The sequence below is a fragment of the Mus caroli genome, unplaced genomic scaffold, assembly GCF_978045245.1.
Source record: "Mus caroli unplaced genomic scaffold, Mus_caroli_1 scaffold_20, whole genome shotgun sequence".
NCBI classification, from domain to species: Eukaryota; Metazoa; Chordata; class Mammalia; order Rodentia; family Muridae; genus Mus; species Mus caroli.
The window spans coordinates 17,145,222-17,164,727 of NW_028227275.1; the positions used below are offsets into that span (position 1 = coordinate 17,145,222).

The 19,506-nt window shown below is 46.2% G+C and overlaps 2 protein-coding genes across 3 annotated transcripts in view; both read left to right on the forward strand.

The window, feature by feature from the left end:
* Nucleotides 1-7,681, forward strand: part of Pkd2l1 (polycystin 2 like 1, transient receptor potential cation channel) — a 39,503-nt gene extending 31,822 nt beyond the window's left edge. Inside the window, exons 5-15 of the mRNA XM_021151980.2 lie at nt 234-458; nt 623-851; nt 1,748-1,918; nt 2,083-2,264; nt 2,549-2,669; nt 3,873-3,971; nt 4,181-4,302; nt 5,628-5,745; nt 6,315-6,433; nt 6,686-6,809; nt 7,416-7,681. Of these exons, the coding sequence (XP_021007639.1) occupies nt 234-458; nt 623-851; nt 1,748-1,918; nt 2,083-2,264; nt 2,549-2,669; nt 3,873-3,971; nt 4,181-4,302; nt 5,628-5,745; nt 6,315-6,433; nt 6,686-6,809; nt 7,416-7,457 (1,552 nt within the window). The 3' untranslated portion in view covers nt 7,458-7,681. The remainder of the gene's footprint in view (nt 1-233; nt 459-622; nt 852-1,747; nt 1,919-2,082; nt 2,265-2,548; nt 2,670-3,872; nt 3,972-4,180; nt 4,303-5,627; nt 5,746-6,314; nt 6,434-6,685; nt 6,810-7,415) is intronic.
* A 1,694-nt stretch (nt 7,682-9,375) lies between these two features.
* Nucleotides 9,376-16,406, forward strand: Bloc1s2 (biogenesis of lysosomal organelles complex 1 subunit 2). Of its 2 annotated transcripts, none has more exons than XM_021152086.2 (5): nt 9,376-9,461; nt 9,763-9,879; nt 12,774-12,893; nt 13,695-13,799; nt 15,951-16,406. In XM_021152086.2, exons 1-5 carry the CDS (start codon nt 9,404-9,406, stop codon nt 15,980-15,982), a joined length of 432 nt encoding a protein of 143 aa, XP_021007745.1. In that variant the 5' UTR covers nt 9,376-9,403; the 3' UTR covers nt 15,983-16,406. The 2 variants fall into 2 exon arrangements, with proteins under 2 accessions (XP_021007745.1, XP_029328169.1); XM_029472309.2 differs by having other exon boundaries at nt 9,427-9,606.
* Nucleotides 16,407-19,506: the final 3,100 nt, after the last annotated feature.

The following is a 19,506-nucleotide window of genomic DNA, read 5'->3' on the forward strand; positions in this document are numbered from 1 at the left end:
ACGTGCACTATATGTGATATCACCTATAGGGCATATAAGATATGTTTCTCACAAAATTATGTATGAACCACATATAATATATGCACATATACATGCATATAGTACAGTAAATATCTATAGATGCTCAATGTATGTGCAACTGTGAAACCAGGCAATTCATAATTGCCTTACAGGGCGAGGGTTTAGCCTGGTTCTGACCTCTTTGCTCAAATGGCCTTTTTTTCTTCTGGCAGGTGGACATACCATTCCCAGAATGAGCTGGATGGCTCCTCCCACTGGGGCAGGCTCACAAGCTACAGCGGGGGTGGCTATTACTTGGATCTTCCAGGATCCCGACAAGCCAGTGCAGAGGCCCTCCAAGGACTCCAAGAGGGACTGTGGCTGGACAGGGGCACTCGGGTGGTCTTTATCGACTTCTCTGTCTACAATGCCAACATTAATCTTTTCTGTATTCTGAGGTAAGCACCCCTTCCACACCGCACTCTCTGCCCATGGGTCCTGGCTCATCTGACGTGCTTGAGACCTTTCCCTACCAGGTCCCCTATGCTGGGTGTGGGGAGCCTGTAAAGTAGGAGGAGCTGCCTCAGCCGGGTCCCCACCAACCTTCTCATCTTCCTCACAGACTGGTGGTAGAGTTCCCAGCCACAGGAGGGACCATCCCATCCTGGCAGATCCGCACAGTTAAGCTGATCCGCTATGTGAATAACTGGGACTTCTTCATTGTGGGCTGTGAAGTCGTCTTCTGTGTCTTCATCTTCTACTATGTGGTGGAGGAAATCCTGGAAATCCACCTGCATCGGCTTCGCTACTTCAGCAGCGTCTGGAACATCCTGGACCTGGTGGTCATCTTGGTGAGGGACGTGGGACATACTGGAGGGCAGAGAGACTCTGCTTTGATGTGGGGGCATCTGAGTTCTTCCTTTTGGAGGCTCAAGTCTCCCAGAGAGGAAGGTTGAAGCCTCCTGGCTCAGACCTTGGGAAATCTTGCCTTACACATCTTTCTCTCTCATCTGTGAATGGGCTCTCCTTTTCCCTTTTTGTATCAGAATAGATCTGAATCTCTTCTGAATCTCTTCTGCCTTTTGTCTTATGACCTGACCTCTTGAGAACCTTGCTATTTTCTTCTCTGTTTGAATACCCTGTTCCTTTCACTGTTATCTCCTTCTACTAACAAACACGACACACTCATTTTGTTTTATTTTTACATTTATTTGCGTGAATGTATGTGTGTGTGCCCTTGTGCACATGTGCACATGCAACAGTGTACTTGCGGAGGTCAGGGGACACCTATGGGAGTTGGTGCTCTCTTTCCACCATGTGGGTCCAAGAGAGAGAGAGAGAGAGAGAGAGAGAGAGAGAGAGAGAGAGAGAGAGAGAGATCAAACAAACCCAGGTGGCCAGGCTTGGCAAAACGGATCTTTACCCGCTGAGCCATCTTGCCAGCCCACACATGTATTACTTTTGACGAAGGCTTAGGAGTGCTATGGTTGGGGGATATCATGTTCCGAGGTAGCACTTCCCCATAGTTCTTTACAACCTTCATATTGCCAATGGCTCCAAAACCCTCTCTTGGGCTGTTGAACACTACAGCTGCTCCCTGGTCATCTGTTCTGTTCTAGCTGGACCTCAGCTAGTGAATATCGAACAGAAAATGTCCCCTGCCTTAGCTCCCCTCTGGGAGCTCCTCTTTGAACATCCCTTAAGATCCCCTTGACTTCTCAGACACTCCCCATGACTCCTCTGGCAGCTCTCCATCGTGGCGGTGGGTTTCCACATATTCCGAACCCTGGAAGTGAACCGACTGATGGGAAAGCTTCTGCAACAGCCAGACACGTATGCAGACTTTGAGTTCCTGGCCTTCTGGCAGACTCAGTACAATAACATGAACGCGGTCAACCTTTTCTTTGCTTGGATCAAGGTACCCGGGACTTGCCCGCAAAGCTCTCTTCCCCGCCCCCTGGGTGGATCTCCTTTTTCTCACCTCATTTGTTACCATCCGTGGCCTCCGTCTGTCTGTCCGTTCCTGGAGTAGTTATGCTTTTCACCTTCTCTCCTTCACTTGTTTCGCCATGACCCTTGCAGATATTCAAGTATATCAGCTTCAACAAGACCATGACGCAGCTCTCCTCCACCCTGGCTCGCTGTGCCAAGGACATCCTGGGCTTCGCCATCATGTTCTTCATTGTCTTCTTCGCTTACGCCCAGCTTGGCTACCTGCTTTTTGGGACCCAAGTGGAAAACTTTAGCACTTTCGTCAAGTGCATGTGTGTGCCCTGCCCCCACCCTTAGGTCCCTCACCCTCCAGCTCCCAGGGTGTGTGTGACCTTGGGGAAGAAGGGAAGGTGTAGGGGCATGTCAATGCTTAAAGGTATCTGAATGCAGCTTCGGTGTGCTCTCGAGTAATTTCTCCACCTGCTGTGTCTGCAATGTTGGGTGTATTGTATAAGGTGCAATGAGGGGTCTGTTTATGGTTAGGAAAGTGGGGTGGGGTATGGATTGGGTCACTTGTTGGCTAGGCTTCCCCTGAAGCCCAGGTCTGGTTTCTCAGTTTCACTCAGTTCCGGATAATCCTTGGGGATTTTGACTACAACGCCATCGACAATGCCAACAGAATCCTGGGCCCTGTGTACTTTGTCACCTATGTCTTCTTCGTCTTCTTCGTGCTCCTGGTGAGGGTCCCTCTGTGGGCTGGTGATGTAGAGGGCCTTCAAAGTGCGGTTTTGACCCCACATGTCTCCCACTTAGGATTATAACTGGTTTCTCACAGCATAGGGGAAAGAACTTATGTGTGGTCTTTTGGGTTTTCTGAGAGCTGGTTAGTGTAGCAATCATGCTAGATGCCCTGGTGGTGTGTATACAGGAAATTTCAGAGTCTTCCAGGAAAACGAACTCCTCATCTTCCAAGGATAGGAAGGGGAGGGGCGCCTTATGAGGAGAAGGTGAGACTTCTGGACGCTTCTGTACCTGTTTTCTAAGAGATCCTTTCCTCTGGGGAGTTCCTGGTGGCCTGTACTGCCAACGTTTGGTGGTAATTCCAAGTGCTCTTCTTGCCAACTCAAATATCTGAGATTTATTTCTTTTTAATTTTCAAGGAGTTATTTTATGTGTTTTGCTGGCATGTATACCCATGTACCACATGTGTACCTAGTGCCTGTAGAGATCAGAAAAAGGAGTTGGATCCCAGATCTGGAGTGACAGATGGTTGTGAGCTATGGTGTGGGCACTGGGAACTGAACTCTGGTCCTCTGCAAGAGCAACAAGTGCTCTTAAGTGCCAAGTTACCTCTCCAAGGCCCTGAGTCTGAATTTTTATTCATGTTAACAGAAGGTGTCCTTATTTGATTAACTGAAGGAGACGCAGGCATGGAATTGGGGTCGATGGTGAAGACGAGAGCACATCTGTACCTTCACATTGAAAAGCTGATGACTTCAGTGATTGCTGGGCCCTTTTATAGGGGAGGTCCATGCCACATGCTGGGATAGCTTGATGTTTAGAATGGTCACTGTAGTATCTGAGAATGAGAAACCTCAGGTCAAAGGGCGAATGTGGTCTATCCTTAACAAATATGTGCCCAATGGAGGACTTTCAGGCTCTTGAGAGGCAGGTATGGGTGGACTTGAGTACTGAGGTTGAAAGCTTATGTGTGGGACTTGGGGTAAGAGGCTCAGTGCTTTTAGTGGGTTTGGAGGTGAAAACCTAGGTCACACGCAGGGCATGGCAGTGCACCCTCCCAACAGGGAAGACAGAGGCAGGTAGATCTCTATGAGTCTGAGGCCAGATTAGTCTGCATAGCAAGATAGGAGAGTCAAGGATATATAGAAAGATCCTGTGTCAAAATACAAAAGCAGCCATGTCTCTATTTTATCCTTTAGAACATGTTCCTGGCCATCATCAACGACACATACTCCGAGGTCAAGGAGGAGCTGGCTGGCCAGAAGGATCAGTTGCAGCTTTCTGACTTCCTGAAACAGGTGACTACGCAGGCTCTACATAGCATCTCTGCACTGGGGTGTGGTTCTAAGGTGCTGTGCCATGGTGGACTGTTCTTGATTGGTGCAGGCGCCTGTGCTCTTGAATGCCTTTGACTTGTACCTGGGGGCTTGAGATCTTCAGTTGGAGGTGGGAGCCAAAGGTGCTGAGAACCCTGTCAGCACGCCTGCTTGCTTCCTCTGCCTTTCAGAGCTACAACAAGACCCTACTAAGGCTGCGCCTGAGGAAAGAGCGGGTTTCTGATGTGCAGAAGGTCCTGAAGGGTGGGGAACCAGAGATCCAGTTTGAAGATTTCACCAACACCTTGAGGGAGTGAGCAAATGGAAATCCAGTCTTCTTTGAAATTGGTCTAAAAGTTTGTGATCCTCAAATTTGCTGATCAGCCTTGGTCTATGGACCTGCGGTCTTGACTTAGGGATTATGACCTTGTTTTACAGATCTCTGATCATAGTCTATACAAATTCTGGGCTTTGTTCAAAGACTCTTACAAACAATATAATTATCCTATTATTATATATCCTCCAACCCAAAATATTGGATAAATATATTATGAGAACCATCTGTGGACCAGGCATGAGTAGGGAGTGACATAATTAAAAATCTTTTGTCCTAGGAGCCCAAAGGCATGTATGCAAATAAGCCAAGACAAAGACTAAGTTCAAGAACAGAAGTGAGTTGAAGAGAGGGAGGCATGGACCAAGGAGAGTTATCAGCCCTTTGTAAGATTATAGGAAGGCTTCCAGGAAGAGGTGTTGACTGGAAAGGGGCTTAGAGAATGACTAGCTTACATGTGGACAAGAGAGGAAGGCCAGTGTAATAGTTGAGCATTGTTTTTGTTTGTTTGTTTGTTTATTTGTTTTTTGAGACAGGGTTTCTCTGTGTAGCCTTGGCTGTCCTGGCACTCACTCTGTAGACCAGGCTGGCCTCAAACTCAGAAAACCACCTGCCTCTGCCTCTCAAGTGCTGGGATTAAAGGTGTGCGCCACCATGCCCGGCATAGTTGAGCATTGTTAAGCTATCAAGTGAATGGTGAGGTTTAGGAGGGATTGAGGCCATGGTCGAGGTCCATGCTGGGAAAGGCCTTGAACATCACCACTGGATCCAAGGAATAGGATGCTTAGTTGGGCTTTAAAGCAGGCAATCTTGGATGTGTACTTTTATTAGTTTTGAGCCGGGTCTCACTTTAGTACCGAGGTTCACCTTGAACTTGATTTGATTCTTCCTCTACCCTCAGCTCCTCAAATACCTAAGAATCATAGACATCTTCCACCCTTCTCAGGTCTCATTAATTCAAAATATTGATTATTCTCTTTATGGAGGATGAATTTCAGGAGCAGGGGGTGAAAAGGGAACCTGGAGCTGTGGTGGTGGCATCTGGTTATTCAGGGGCAAAGAAATGGAATAATCTCTGTATAAGATCCTGAGGTCCTAACATAGCCAGTAAGAGTCAGAACGTGAAGGAGAAACGAAAGAACTTGTTGCAGGTAGAATCAGAAGACCCCGAAGAGCCTGGCTTTTTCTATATGGTCCTCTTCTTTTTTTAGAGAGCAATACTCAGAGATCAAGACAAGAGTCTGGTGAAGGGGCTGGGAGTGGTTTGAGTGGTTACAGTTGCTTCAACCCCTTGTTCTTCTTAGACTGGGGCATGAGGAGCACGAGATCACCGCTGCCTTCGCCAGGTTTGATCAGGATGGGGACCACAAACTGGATGAGGAGGAGCAGGAACAGATGCGACAGGGGCTGGAAGAGGAGAGGGTGAGCAGGACCATTTGGTGGGCAAGAAGTATATACACATCCCTTGCTTGTCCTCCCTCCCCACCACACCTAAGCCAAATCCAAGCTGAATGTCCTCCCACAAATGAGCGAGAAAGAACTCTCTAGAATAACGGTTCTCAAACTGCTACGTATTAAATATCCAGGAGAGCCTTTGGACACCCCCACTCTCTGTCCCCATGTCCTAGATCAATCACCTCAGAAGGCTCTGCGTGGTAGGGCTAATTATAACATTAGAACGTTCTAAAATTTCCTAGATGATTCCAGCATACAGCCAAGGTTCAGAACCATTGCTTTTGCAGGATTATAATCCTTGATGATCCTCCATGAGGAATTGTTTTCTTGGAATTTTGAAATTGATCCCACTGTGCCTGTTCCATCCTTATTAAGTGGAGGTCAGAAAATTCAAGGGCAGTGTCACTAGACATAGGGAGGACGAACAGAGACCAGAAGGCTAAGGCTGGGGTTGTAATTCACAGTAGAAGCTGGATCAAAAGAAGGTGACAGTCCAGACTCATCAACCTCCCTCTGACACCCGATTTCCTGAGCAGGTGACCCTCAGTGCTGAGATTGAGAACCTGGGCCGGTCTGTTGGACACAGCCCCCCAGGCGAATTGGGCGCAGAGGCTGCCAGAGGACAAAGCTGGGTTTCTGGAGAAGAATTCGACATGTATGTGGAGGCCAGGGCCCAGGGATGGATGGCTGTGACATCTTTTGAGACTCTCTCCACAATTCCCAATTCCCTTTGCTGGTCCAGTGGGTGTTTCTGGTCCCCTGCGACCCTCCCTCCTCCCTGTAAGCTTGAGCCTTGCCTTCCTCCCTCCCATCTAGACAAACACCATAGTATTGTCTCTAATACAATACTCCAGTGCACACCCAGACACCATTTCTGCTTCCTTGGTCTCTCTCAAATCCTACTCAGACTCACAAGGAGAGTTCTGCAGCTGCAGTGTGTTCTGGAAGGAGTTGTGTCCCAGATTGATGCTATAGACTCAAAGCTGAAGATGCTGGAGAGGAAAGGGGAGCTGACTCCCTCCCCAGGAATGGTGAGTGCCCTCCAGTTGGGTCCGCTGAGTTCTTTACAGCTGGAATCCATCTTATTTTCTAGACAGTTAGGAGTGAGGGGCATTCTAGAAAGACGAGGGAAGTAATACTCACAGTGGTTACTTCTCTGTGGAGGTGGGGTGGAGGACAGGTCCAGAAGTTGCTGTCAGCCTATAGATTACCTTGACCTTTTAGGAGGGTCTTCGAGTTGTTACAGTCAACTATGAAACTATGAAAGAATAGACTGCTTATAAACTACCGAAGTATATTTTTCAGTTTGGGAGACTGGGAGGCCCAAGATCAAGTGACCAGCAGATTTAGGATCTAGTGAAAGCCAGCTTCTTGCTTCATGGACTACTCAACTTACATGTTCTCATGTGGTGGGAGGAAAGAGGGACACTAATTCCCCTTATAAGGACTCCACACTCCCGATCTCACCCCCCCCCAAGGCCTCACTTCCTAGTACTGTCACATTGGGGATTTGGATGTCAGCAAAAAACTTTGGGGAGACCCAAACATCAGTCTATAGCAATCTAAGTTCTTTGTTAATAAGTTGCAGAGAAAAATAAACTCTCCTTCAAATGAGCTATTCCTTTTTCTTCCAACAGGGGGAACCAGCTGTTTGGGAGAACCCGTATAATCCATCCTAGGTGTCACTCCAGCTCCCTGGGAGTTCAGGGTGGACAGGAGGATGGAAAAGGGGTCCTAAAGCAACAGACAGCAAGTTCTTCTCTCTATGCCTCCCCCACAAGCCTCATCTCCACCTCTATCCTCACCCTTTCTAGGGCAGCATGTCTCATGATGGCTGCTATGACGTTCCCCCTGTATCTGGCCTTTTGAGCCGATGTTTTTGTGTGTAGCTGGGCAGCATGCTTAGACTTGTCCCTTGGTGTTTCTGTATGGAGTTGCACAGCTCTGTGAAGTAGCATTTCCTACCAGGCCCCTCTCTTCCTGGGCACTTACTTCTGCCATAGTTGATTGACATCAACAAGAAACAAGAAAAAGGAGCAGATGGGAATGACTCTCCGGAAGACCTCAGACAACCACGATTAGTTAACAGGTAGAAGTCTAAAGAGTGGGCGATGGATGTCTTCCTACGTTCCAGTAACTCTTACCCTTCGTGTACATCACGATATCTGCCACTGGCAGGCATGGTTGTGTGTAGGAGGCCTTCCCTTTCTCATGGAGTTTCCATGTAAAAGAGAAAAGGAAGCTGTAGTGGAAAGAAGATTTCTGTGTGGTGAGATTCCAACAGAGGAGTTAAGAGTGACCCCCCTCCAAAGGTGAAGTCAGTGAATTCTGGAGGAGCCTGCCTTCTGATTCTTATGTCCCAGTGACTAGCTGGATCTGAGGGGACTTCAAACCTGGAATCAAACAAAACCTGAAGGAATCAAGCCAGAAAGGAAGGATATCAGGACTCATTGATCTTTTGGACTAATATGTGGTGGTCTCTGGCTCTCTTCGTCATAGGATAATGTGAGGTTCCAAGGTGAATAGCAATAAAATTCTTTAGAAAACCAGGTCTTTGCATTTCCTTCTGGGGCTATTGAAAGAAGAGAGAAGGATAAGAATGTAAAACATTCTTGTACACTCTCTGGAATGTACTGGGGGCCATGTCAATCTCAGGGAGGCTGCTTCTCCCAGCAATCTTGAAATAAGAAGCCTTGGCTCATAGGAATGTTTGAAACGGTGGGTACTTTGATTATCCTATAGAAAGGAGTGGAGAGAAGGAGAATCAGTCTAGAGGAGATTGGAGGATAACCAAGACTAAGTTAAACTTAGTCAAAAACTCTACACTTAAGATTTTGGATGCTCAGGAGCCTGCATCCTGAAAACCCTTACACACCTCTTTCCCCCTCTCCAGTGACTCTCATTACCTCACACTGTGCCTTCTATTGCTCCTCAGTACATTTTTCTCATTCATCCCTGTCACCCCCACCTGTTCTCACCACCCCCCTCCCCGAAGCATTCCGTAAACCCGCGAGACGCGTGCAACAACTAAATACAATCAAGATAACCTATGTGTCAGCGACGTCGGAAGCTTCCTTCAAGAGAGGTCCTTTTAACTAAACATTAGGGGCTAGCTTGCACTTCAAGAGATTTGAGTCAGAGAGTTGATACTAGTCCAAGGTCTACGGGAAAGGTAAGGGAGATTCCATCAAGAATCAAGGCCGAAATCTTGTGGGAGACACCTTGCAAAAGCGTGGAATCCCTGAACAATTCTTTGATGAACAAAACATGTCAGGGTGCTGGTGTTTGGGGAGAAGGCCACCTCTCTCCAATAACTTCAGCTGACATGTTATGGGTCCACAACCCAAGACAGGCCGTGGCTGGCACAAGGGACCGGTCTAGAGTGTGGCTGCAGGGACGAACGCATTGCCAACACCAGGTACTGAGATCTCAGCAACGGGCTAATTCGCAATAGCCTTAGCTTCAGTTTCAGCTTCATGCTTGGACTTTGATAAAAGGTCCTTATTTGAGGTGTGACTGGGGCAAGCCGATCAAAGCAAGGAAGCTGTGAGCAAGCGGCGGGGCGGGACACCCGCGGGGCGCACGCGCAGACGCCCTTAGAACCGGAAGCAGCCTTGGGTCGGGCATGGCGGCGGCTGCGGAGGGCGTCCCGGCGACGCGACGGGAGGAGCAGCCGCCTCGAGGTACTACCCTGCGTGGATGGAGATGCGGCGGCTGGTGGTGGGGAGGCTAGGTCCGGATGCAGGAGCCGGTGGACCTGTCTACCGCAGTCAGGGCACTGAGACGAAAGCCTAGCTCCTGAGCATGGGAACGGAGTTGGCGTTTGAGGTGGGCGGGTGCGAGGGGAAGGGACGGGATGGTGGCAGGAGGAGAACGAAGGCGGCGGGAGCACAAGTCGGGAGGGACATAGGAACCGTCCGCTTCGGCTGGATTAGGTCTGGGGATAGGACGTTTACGCCTCACCTCCCACCCCCGCCTTGCCAGATGATCCTGCGGTGGAGACAGCCGAGGAAGCAAAGGAGCCTGCCGAAGCTGACATCAATGAGCTCTGCCGGGACATGTTCTCCAAAATGGCCACATATTTGACTGGGGAACTGACAGGTGAGACGCAGTCCCTTCTGGCTGATCCCGGCTGTGTAATTGCATTTGGCGTCACGGAAATCTGAGAGGTGCTTTAGCAGCCTCTGGTCCGTCCATGGTTGAATGGGAAGAAAGGAGCCCCTCTCCCCTGTCTTTCCCCAGGGAAGCACAGCAGCCACTTTTGAAACACAAATCTGCAGGCCTCTTGTCATAAAGGCCAACAACAAGGATTCCACACTGTTAGTCAAGAAGTGCCCTGCCGGGGGAGAAGTGTATTTTAAGCACAGTTGTGAAGGAAATGGAAAAGGGGGAAACAGTCCAGTTAGTAAAAGAGCTGGAGTAAGCAAGCATTTGATGAGACCTGAAGGTTAGCTGACCCACCCGTGGGACACGGTTAGATTTTAGTTCAGTGTCCCTGCGTCTGTGTGTGTGTGTCTGTGTCTGTGGCAGAGTCAGAAAGCAGAGGCTGGACCTTATGGGGTGACATAAGAACTTATACTGTTTCACTGCTCTGTGAAAAAATTACGTGTGTGTGTGTGTGTGTGTGTGTGTGTGTGTCTTAGAACGGCTTGTGAGAGTTGGTCCTCTTCTTAGACCACGTAGGTCACGAGGACCACACTCTGATCTTCAGGCTTGGTAGCAAGGGCCCTCTCACAGGCCCCACCCGAAGAAATTTTTCTGTGAGCCCAATTTGTGAACCAGGATCTATGAGGAAAGGCTTAGCAGAGAAGTTGGGGGGTTGTAAGTCTCCGATTTTCTTTGCCTGATCGTTCACTTATTTTTGAGCAAGAGAGACCAAGTAACAAAATCTAGATTTGTGGGTTCTCCCCGCAAATTCTGAAGTTTGGCTATCGTAACTTACTTAGTAGGGCTCTACTTGACCAGGGTTTTGCAGCCTTTTAAGACTACATGATCTGGTTTGCTTTCACCACTGGCTGGTCCTTTAGTGTGACCTTGTGGCCTTTGCCGGTTAGCACTGTTCTTGTTCTCTTGTTTTTTTGTTTTGTTTTGTTTTGTTTTGTTTTTTTCCATTTGCTGTAGTTTAGAGATGGAGTTTTCTGACCCAGTGCCTCAGAACTAGTAGGGAGTGCTGGGCTGAGAGGGCGCACCCTCCTCTGAAGAAGGAATGATGGTCTCCATGTGTGTTTATTATATAAACACTTGTTTCACTCCGCCCATACACATTCCTCTGCTGGCTTCCAAGTGTGTGGCCCTTGTTTTAGAGAGATTATGATTTGATAGCCTCGAGAACAACTGTGGAGGAGAGAAGACCAGAAACAGAGGAGCAGTTGTCCAGAAAGTAGTGGGAATCTGAGGCCGAGTGAAGATAAGAAGAATGGAGAGTTTGGGCGTGAGCTCAATGCCGATGTAGACTTTATCCGGTACTGAGCAGGCTAAGGCAGTTGTTCGTGTGGGTAGGACCAACAACCAAAATGGGGAAGCTGACAAGAGGAACCGCGTTTCTGTGGGAAACGCAGTTCTGGCTGAGCTGTTTGCAGCTGTCACTGGAACGGTGGCAGTGCAGAACTGAGAGTGATCTTTGCAGAGGAGCCACCTGCGAGGTGGCAGGGGTGGAGACAACACAGAAAGATTGCTAAGGAAGAGCTGATCGGTGGACCTCTTCTGGCCCTAGATTGACTTCTCAGGAAATGGAGCAGTTTGTGTGGGATTGCTGGGGACTGAACCCTGGACTTTGCATAGGCAAAGCGATGGCTTTATCCAGTGAGCTACATTTGCAGCCTTAAGTAGATTTTTTCTTTCTTTCTTTTTTTTTTTAAGATAATTACTTAAAATTGTAAAGTTTCTAAGTGATTATCAAACAGTTAAACCAGTATTCTCTCTCCATGGCTGCCATGCTTACTTGTACACATGCTTTTTGCAGAGGAAAAACTGTAATTTACTCACTGGGCATGCGTGCATTATGCAGCTCATGCATAGAGGCTGGAGGACAGCTGTGGGAGTCAGTTCTTTCACCCTGTGGGTGCTGGGGCTTGATTGTGCACAAGCAAGATGAGACCTGAATTCTGGGCAGGTAGAGGGAGGAGGCTTCCTGGAATGTGTTGGCCCATCTAGATAAATTGGTAAGGTCCACTTTCAATGAGAAATCTTGTCCGAAAAAATTAAAGTAGATAGCAGTTGAGAAAGACCCATTGACCTCTAGCCTGCACACATCTACATGTCACACACACACACACACTCACACACACACAGAGTTGATATATATACATGCATACATATCTACATAGAAGGTTTATATCTCTAGTTGATGCTGATATATTATGATGAGATCCTCCAAATTACACACACACACACACACACACACACACTCACACACACACACAGACACACACACAGAAACACACACTCATACTCACACACTCACACACAGACACACACACACACAGACACACAGATACACACACACACATATTATAATTTAATTTTTTTTTGAGACAGGGTTTCTCTGTGTAGCCCTGGCTGTCAAGGAACTCACGCTGTAGACCAGGCCGGCCTCGAACTCACCAAGATCCACTTGCTTCTGCCTCTCAAGTGTTGGGAATTAAGTTGTGTGCCATCATTACTTGGCTTATTTTTTTTTTTATACTTCAGAGATCCCAAGATGATTTCACCTCTCTTTTCTGAGACCTGAGTTTACCTTTTCTAACTATGACACTAACTCTTCTAGACCTCGCTTAGCTGAGTTTGCTGACTGCTGCCTCGGTTTCTACTCAGACCTCCAGGGTAGAGGCTAAAAGTATAAATGTCATTGATGGAAAGCAGCCCGCTCTTTTGACATTCCCTGGGATTCTCCCTTGAGCCTCTGCACTTCCTTCCTAAACCCCTTTGACCTGAAGTTCTGTATTCTAGTAACTGCAGACAAATCAAAGGCCTCCTGTCTTCTGTTTATCTTAAAGCCACCAGTGAAGACTACAAACTCCTGGAAAATATGAATAAGCTAACAAGCTTGAAGTACCTTGAAATGAAAGATATTGCTATCAACATCAGCAGAAACCTGAAGGACTTAAACCAGAAATGTGAGTACTCGGGTGCATCCCTCGAACAGGCACTGTTTGTATTTCATGCTCCTTAGTGCTCAGAGCCCAAGGGCAGGGCACAAGGATCGCTGCCTCCAGCTAGCTCATGTTGCAGAAAGCATGATCGAGCAAGGGGAATTTCTTCCATCCCGAAGGTGGGCCATTTCTGCTGCACCTTGCTTTTAGATAGTATATTCCCAGAAGGAGAGTGGACAGACGAGAGTCTAGTGAATTTGATTTAACAGTGAAATCCACAAAGAACTATTTTATAAGCCCAAAATCTATGCATTGAAAATTTAAGACCGGATGTCGCAGCGGAGGCCTTTAATCTCAGCCCTTGGGAGACAGAGGCAGGTGGGTCTCTGTGAGTTTGAGGCTGGCCTGGTCTACAGAATGAGTTCCAGAACAGCCAGGGCTACACAGAGAAACCTGGTCTTGAGAAACCAAAAAAAAAAAAAAAAAAAAAAAAAAAAGAAGGAAAGAAAATACTAATTTAATTTAGAGTGCTCTGAAAAATGCCCTTGATACAAGGACTCCTTGATGTGGGCATGGCCAAGATGCAGACTCAGTAGCAGCAGGATTGCTGAAGGAGTAAGAACTCTACTGGGAAGGAAAACTGGAAGTGGAATGTTTTGGCTGGGTCACTTATGGACCCAGTAAGTGTCTGTGTCTTCCCAGGGCGAGCGCCTGCCATCTGCCCAGGTCTTTGTTAGGCTTAGCAGAAGAAACTCCAGCTTCCTAACTTCCTCTCCGTTCTCTATTCTTGCTGACCATATTTGGACATGCGGTTTGTTTCTCAAGATGCTGAACTACAGCCATATCTGGACCAGATCAACGTGATTGAGGAGCAGGTGGCAGCTCTCGAGCAGGCAGCCTACAAGCTCGATGCTTATTCAAAAAAACTGGGTAATCATTTTTACTTCTGTCTCGATCATTTACGCTTTGTTTTATAAATATTCCGCTGCTCTGTTTGTGAACCGCATGAGTGTGCGATGCTTGCAGAAGTCAGCAGGGGGCATCGGACCCCCTGGAATTGGAGTTACAAGTGGTCCTGAGCTGTCATGTCAGCGGTGGGAATTGAACCTGGGTCCTCTGGAAGAATGGCAAGTGCTCCTAACCGTTACTGAGCAACCTCTCCAGCCCCTTCGATTTGATAAAGAGTATTTAGCATGGTGATACAACATCTGTAAGCCCAGTACTCCCGAAGCTGATGCAGGAGGATTGTAAATTTGTATTCAGGTCAGGCTATACAATGAGCATATCTCAAAAAACCAAAAACAAATAAATCAAACTTGAGGAATTTAAATATGTAGTTAAGTAGCATTTTCTGTGGTTACTGCTTTAAAAGTTCTGTTCAGAAGGATTTGCATGTATTGTATACTTTGTTCACTACAAGGTGATTTTTTTTTTTGTCTTTGGTTTTGGTTTTGTGAGACATGGTTTCTCTGTGTATCCCTGACTATCCTGGAACTGACTATGTAGACCAGGCTGGTCACAAATTCCCAGAGATCCACCTGGCTCTGTCTCCCCGAGCACTGGGAACACAAAGGCATTCATCGATATGCGAGGCAGCTTTTAACAGTTTTTGTTAAAAATTCCCACTTTTGTGAGCCAGCTGCCTGTTCCAGGGCCGAGCTCTCTGCTGAGGTTCGCTATGCTGAATGGCGAAGCATCACTTTTCTCTAAAGAGCTCTCAGTATTGCTTGCCTGCTTTGGCTGTTAGCTACCTGGTAAAGCTTAATGAACGTACTCTTTCCTAGATAGCTTTTATGGGTTCTTTTATTTTTTGCTATTGCTTCTGGTTAACTGCTTCGAGAGAGTGGTTTGTAAGTCACCATTTAGCAGAGGAGTGATCAACAGTCAGTTTCACTATTTACCGTTACATTTAGTAAATCTTTGCTGTGAACCTCACCATATAGAAGGCAGAACACCAAGGGGTTTTGAGATTTTAAAAGCCAAAAAAGGCTTGGGTGTGGTGGCATATGCCTGTAATGCCTTGGGAGGTGAGGCAGGAAGATCGGGAGTTCAAGACTAGCTACCCAGGCTGTTAGAAAATTTGTTACAAGAAAAAAAAAATCACAGCACTAGGCTTATTTGATGACGTTTTAAATCTATTCAGGCCTTTGTATCTTTCCAAATTGCTTTTCTGAAGTGAAAGATAACAGTGAGAACATAAGGGGCTGGAGAGATGGCTCAGCAGTTAAAAGCACTGACTGTTCTTCCAGAGGTCCTGAGTTCCCAGCAACCACATGGTGCTCGTAACCATTTTTAATGGGATTTGATGCCCTCTTCTGGTGTGTCTGAAGAGAGCGACAGTGTTCTCACATTCAATAAATTAAATAAATAAATAAATAAATAAATAAATAAATAAGAATATAAAATGACTAGGAATGAAGCCCAATTGTATTCATGATGTCCTAGGATTAAGAACACCAAGTCCTCATCCCCGGGACACTAACAATGCCCAGTCCTGGGTACCTATACTAACAATGCCCAGTTCTGGGTACCTATCCAGTGCTGGACAAACAGGGATGGTCATACATGTCTGTAGTTCCAGCACTGAGGATGTGGAGGAAGGACAGTTAGAAGGCCAAGGTCGTCCATGGCTGCATCGTGAGTTCGAAGCCAGCCTGGGGTTTGTGAGAGCTGTGTAGGCTGCATGGATGCCGGGTAGGGGTAAGAAGTAGAGAGGTGTTCTGGGCTGGCTCCAGAGGCTACCTGGGATTGTTCCTGGAAGGTTAGTTTCTAAAATGTAGTAAGGCTGCCAGTAGGGCCAGTGCCAGTGGGTCCTGCTTCATTCTGTCTGAGCTATCTGAGCGTGTGTTATTGATACAGTTAGCATTTAGTGTGTGTGGTCTGGGCTCACAGTCAGTGTTTGTGTTTGACTCCTTGAAGTTGTGCGGACCCGAGATCTCCTTATTTGTGCAAATGACGAGACTGAAGCTGCTGCCTTGAGAATATAATGGGTATATTTGAACTTGCTTGAAAAATCTAACTAAACGGTATCTTTGTGAATGCTGGGGTTAAAAGATACAATTCCTGTTCTTCCCCAAATAGAAGCCAAGTACAAGAAGTTGGAGAAGCGATGAGAATCCTGTTCATGTGGCTCAAGTGTTTGTTAATATGGAAGATGTTTTATAACCACTAAGTCCTGAGGCTGACACATCATCAGAGCTCCTCAGAAGAAAATGGCTGGTTAAGCCCAAGGCCACGCAATACTGGATGAACTGGAGGGCCGTGGCTGCTCCGGAGTCTCCTCTGAGGCGGTACCTCTCAGACACTCACACCTGGGACTCCTCACCGTTTACTTGAATGCTTCATCATCCATCCAAGATGGAGACTGTAGAGTTCAGGGCATACCTGGGTTTGCCAGTAGAGTCCAGTGAGGGGACCTGTTTTCCCTGGTATTGGGCATTTAGCACGTTATCGTCTAAAATGGCTGCTTTGTTTTGTTTGTTTTGTTTTCTACTGATGATACAGTGAATTGTTGACAAGATTCAAATTAAAAAGGAAAACAAATGTGTTGTTTTTTTTTTTTTTTGCAACTTATTACTATCTGTGTGGTGATAATTTGCCTTTCCATAACTGCCAATAACAGAAAGTCATGAAACAATTCTAAGCCAGCGCTTAAAGGCTGAGCAGAAGTGAAAGAAGTATTTCAATAACTTCGTAACCCGAGCCTTCCTCTAATCAGGGACTGAACCTCGGCCTTGAATGTGCTGGACAAGCACTCCACCAGGGAACTCTTTCCCCAGCCCTTTCACTTTTTATTCTGAACCTAGGGCTTCAAGGCAGTGGCCCTCTACCTGTCGATCAATATCCTCCTGCATAACAGATTATGATTCATAACAGCAGCAAAATTACAGTTATAAAGTAGCAATGTAATAACTGCATGGTTGGGGGTTACTACCTGAGGAGCTAACTGTGTTAAAGGTCTGAATGTCAGGAAGGCTAAGGAGCACTGCTTTAAGGAGTTCAGTAGGCTTCAAATTGGCAACCTTCCTGCTTCAGCCTCCTTAAAAGCTGAGCTCATTGACCTGCAGGCTCAGTTTCTTGTTTCTTTCTACTTGAGGCAGATGTGTGGGGGTGAGATGACACGTTTACATCTGTTCTGTTCTGGAAATGTGGCAAACACAATGTGTATGTGCGCCTGTGTGTTAGGTGGGAAGGCAGGGAGCAACAGTCATACATAAAGCATTTTGTGACATATTTCCTATTTGTATGTATGGGGTGAGAGGAATTTCGGAGAACTAAAGACCGGATTAATATAAAGTTGGTTGGATTGGGAAGCATCCTAACCTTATCTACAGCAGCATGCTGTCACCTAGCAAGGTGCCTAATGTTCTGCATGCCATTCCCAAGTATGGTAGTTTGAATAAGAATGGCCCATATAGCCTCATCGATTTGAGCCCTCAGAGAGAGTAGCACTATTTGAAAGGATTAGAAGGGTTAGAGGGTGTGGCCATGGAGAAAGTGTGTCACTTGGAGGTGGGTTTTAAGCTTTCAAAAGTCCATGCCAAGTCCAGTGATTCCCAATGGATCAGGAAGTAGTTCTCATCTAAACCAGCACCATGTCTGCCTACAGACTGCCATGCTTCCTGCCATGATGATAATGGACTGAACCTCTGAAAGTAGGCCCAAGTTCAAGGCCTTCTTTATGAGAGTTGCCTCAGTGATGGTGTCTCTTCCCAGCATTAGAACAGTGACACCAAGAGAGGTTGCTTCTCCTTCTGCCTCTCCTGGCTGTTACAGACTGTAATCATTCATCCTTACTTCTTCGGTCTGTAACGGGCCTTTTATTTAAATATGATATATGTGCATGCTTTGTCTGCATGTATATGTGTGCCTTTGTGTGTGCCTGGTGTCTATGGAGGTCAGAAGAGGGTGTGGCATCCCTGGAACTAGAATTACTGAACCACCATGTGGGTCCTAGGAATGAAACCCTGATCCTTTGGAAGAGCAGAAGTGCTCTTAGCCATGGAGGAGACATCTCTCCAGCCCCCAAGACTAGAATTCTTAAATGTATACAAGGCCCCTACTTAAAGATATATATATCTTAGGCTGGTGAGATGGTTCAGCGGTTAGAGCACTGACTGCTCTTCCAGAGGTCCTGAGTTGAATTCCCAGCAATCATATGGTAGCTCACAACCATCTGTAATGGGATCTGACACCCTTTTCTGGAGTGTCTGAAGACAGCAACAGTGTACACACATGAAATAAATAAATCTTAAAAAAAGAAGAGGCTGGTATATATATATATATATATGTGTGTGTGTGTGTGTGTGTATGTGTATATGTGTGTGTGTGTATATATATATATACACATGTATATGTGTGTGTGTGTATATGTATATATATATATATATATATATATATATATATATATATATAATCTTGTTATTCCTACACTTACAGTGTAGTAAGCCATCTCTATGGATAAATTTTTATTTTTAGAATTGATTTGAACCTACAGGAAAGTTGCAACAATAATACAGGCAAATTTCACAGACAAATTTTCATATTTTACTGTTGTTTTCTCATCTCTGAAATCATATAGCTGTTCATATTAGCAAATCTGTCTTCAAGATTCAGTCTTGTAAGCCACTCCTGGAGTGCTGTATCATCCAAAAAGTAAGAAAAAGGTTTAAGTTACCAACAAAGCAGGGGTATTAATATGTATGAGGTAAAGGATTTAATAACCCCCTCAAAAGCATTGCAGAAATTGTGAGAAAATCGGAGATTTGAGATTTTTTCTTAACAACTTGATTTCTGGTAACTTGGGTGCCTTTCCTTCGTCAGGACAGTCCTTTCCAGGTCCTTAGCAGGCTGTTGCTGGTTGGCCTGGCCCCTTCAGAAAAATCGACTTACCGAAAGCAAAGCAAAAAGAGACTAGAGATAGGACCGGATGAAAATGTGAAATTTGTTTAATCCCTGAATGAAAATAGTCCCCATGTATACAATCAATTACAGAAAACTAAACATTGTGTACATTAGGTCTTGTTTCTGAATTAACTTAATTCTTTTTCAGTGTGCTAATATTAAGGTAACTTAAGGGAGGGTATTTTTATGTGTTTATGAGGCGCACACTGAGGTCTGCACTTCGCTTTCGGATAACTCAGTGAGAAGGACAGGGCTTGGGTACCTGGGGAGAAGTGAGCAAGAGAGTAAATGTAGCGACATGCCGATACACTGAATAGAAGCTATTCTTTCAATGTGTTAAAAAAAAATTTAGGGGTTAGGGAGATGTCTCAGTCACCCATATCACAAATCATGAAGACTCGAGTTCGCATCCCTAGTACCCATGTAAGTCTAGACAGGTAAGTTTCAGGGCCCACGGGGAATCCCAGCGTTCAGGAAGCAAAATTAGGGGATCTTTTGGGCAATATGGCTTCCTAGACTAGTCTACTCCAATGAACTCTGGGTTCAAATGATACCCTATCTCACTCAATAAGGTTGGGAGCAATTCCTTCCACAGGAACCTGCATGCACACAAGCATGTCCCCCTCCCCCCAAACACAAACAAAAAAACCCAGCCAGTGTTGGAAAGATGACTCGGGTCTTAAGAGCGCTTGCTGTCATGGGATCCATTGTTTGGATCCCGGAATCCTTATCA

Bases quoted from the DNA above. Each gene is read 5' to 3' on its own strand.
- Bloc1s2 (XM_021152086.2), top strand. From the start codon at position 9,404: ATGGCGGCGGCTGCGGAGGGCGTCCCGGCGACGCGACGGGAGGAGCAG. The intron at 9,462-9,762 runs GTACTACCCTGC...CCGCCTTGCCAG, and splicing joins GGAGGAGCAGCCGCCTCGAG to ATGATCCTGCGGTGGAGACA. The intron at 9,880-12,773 runs GTGAGACGCAGT...TTTATCTTAAAG, and splicing joins TTTGACTGGGGAACTGACAG to CCACCAGTGAAGACTACAAA.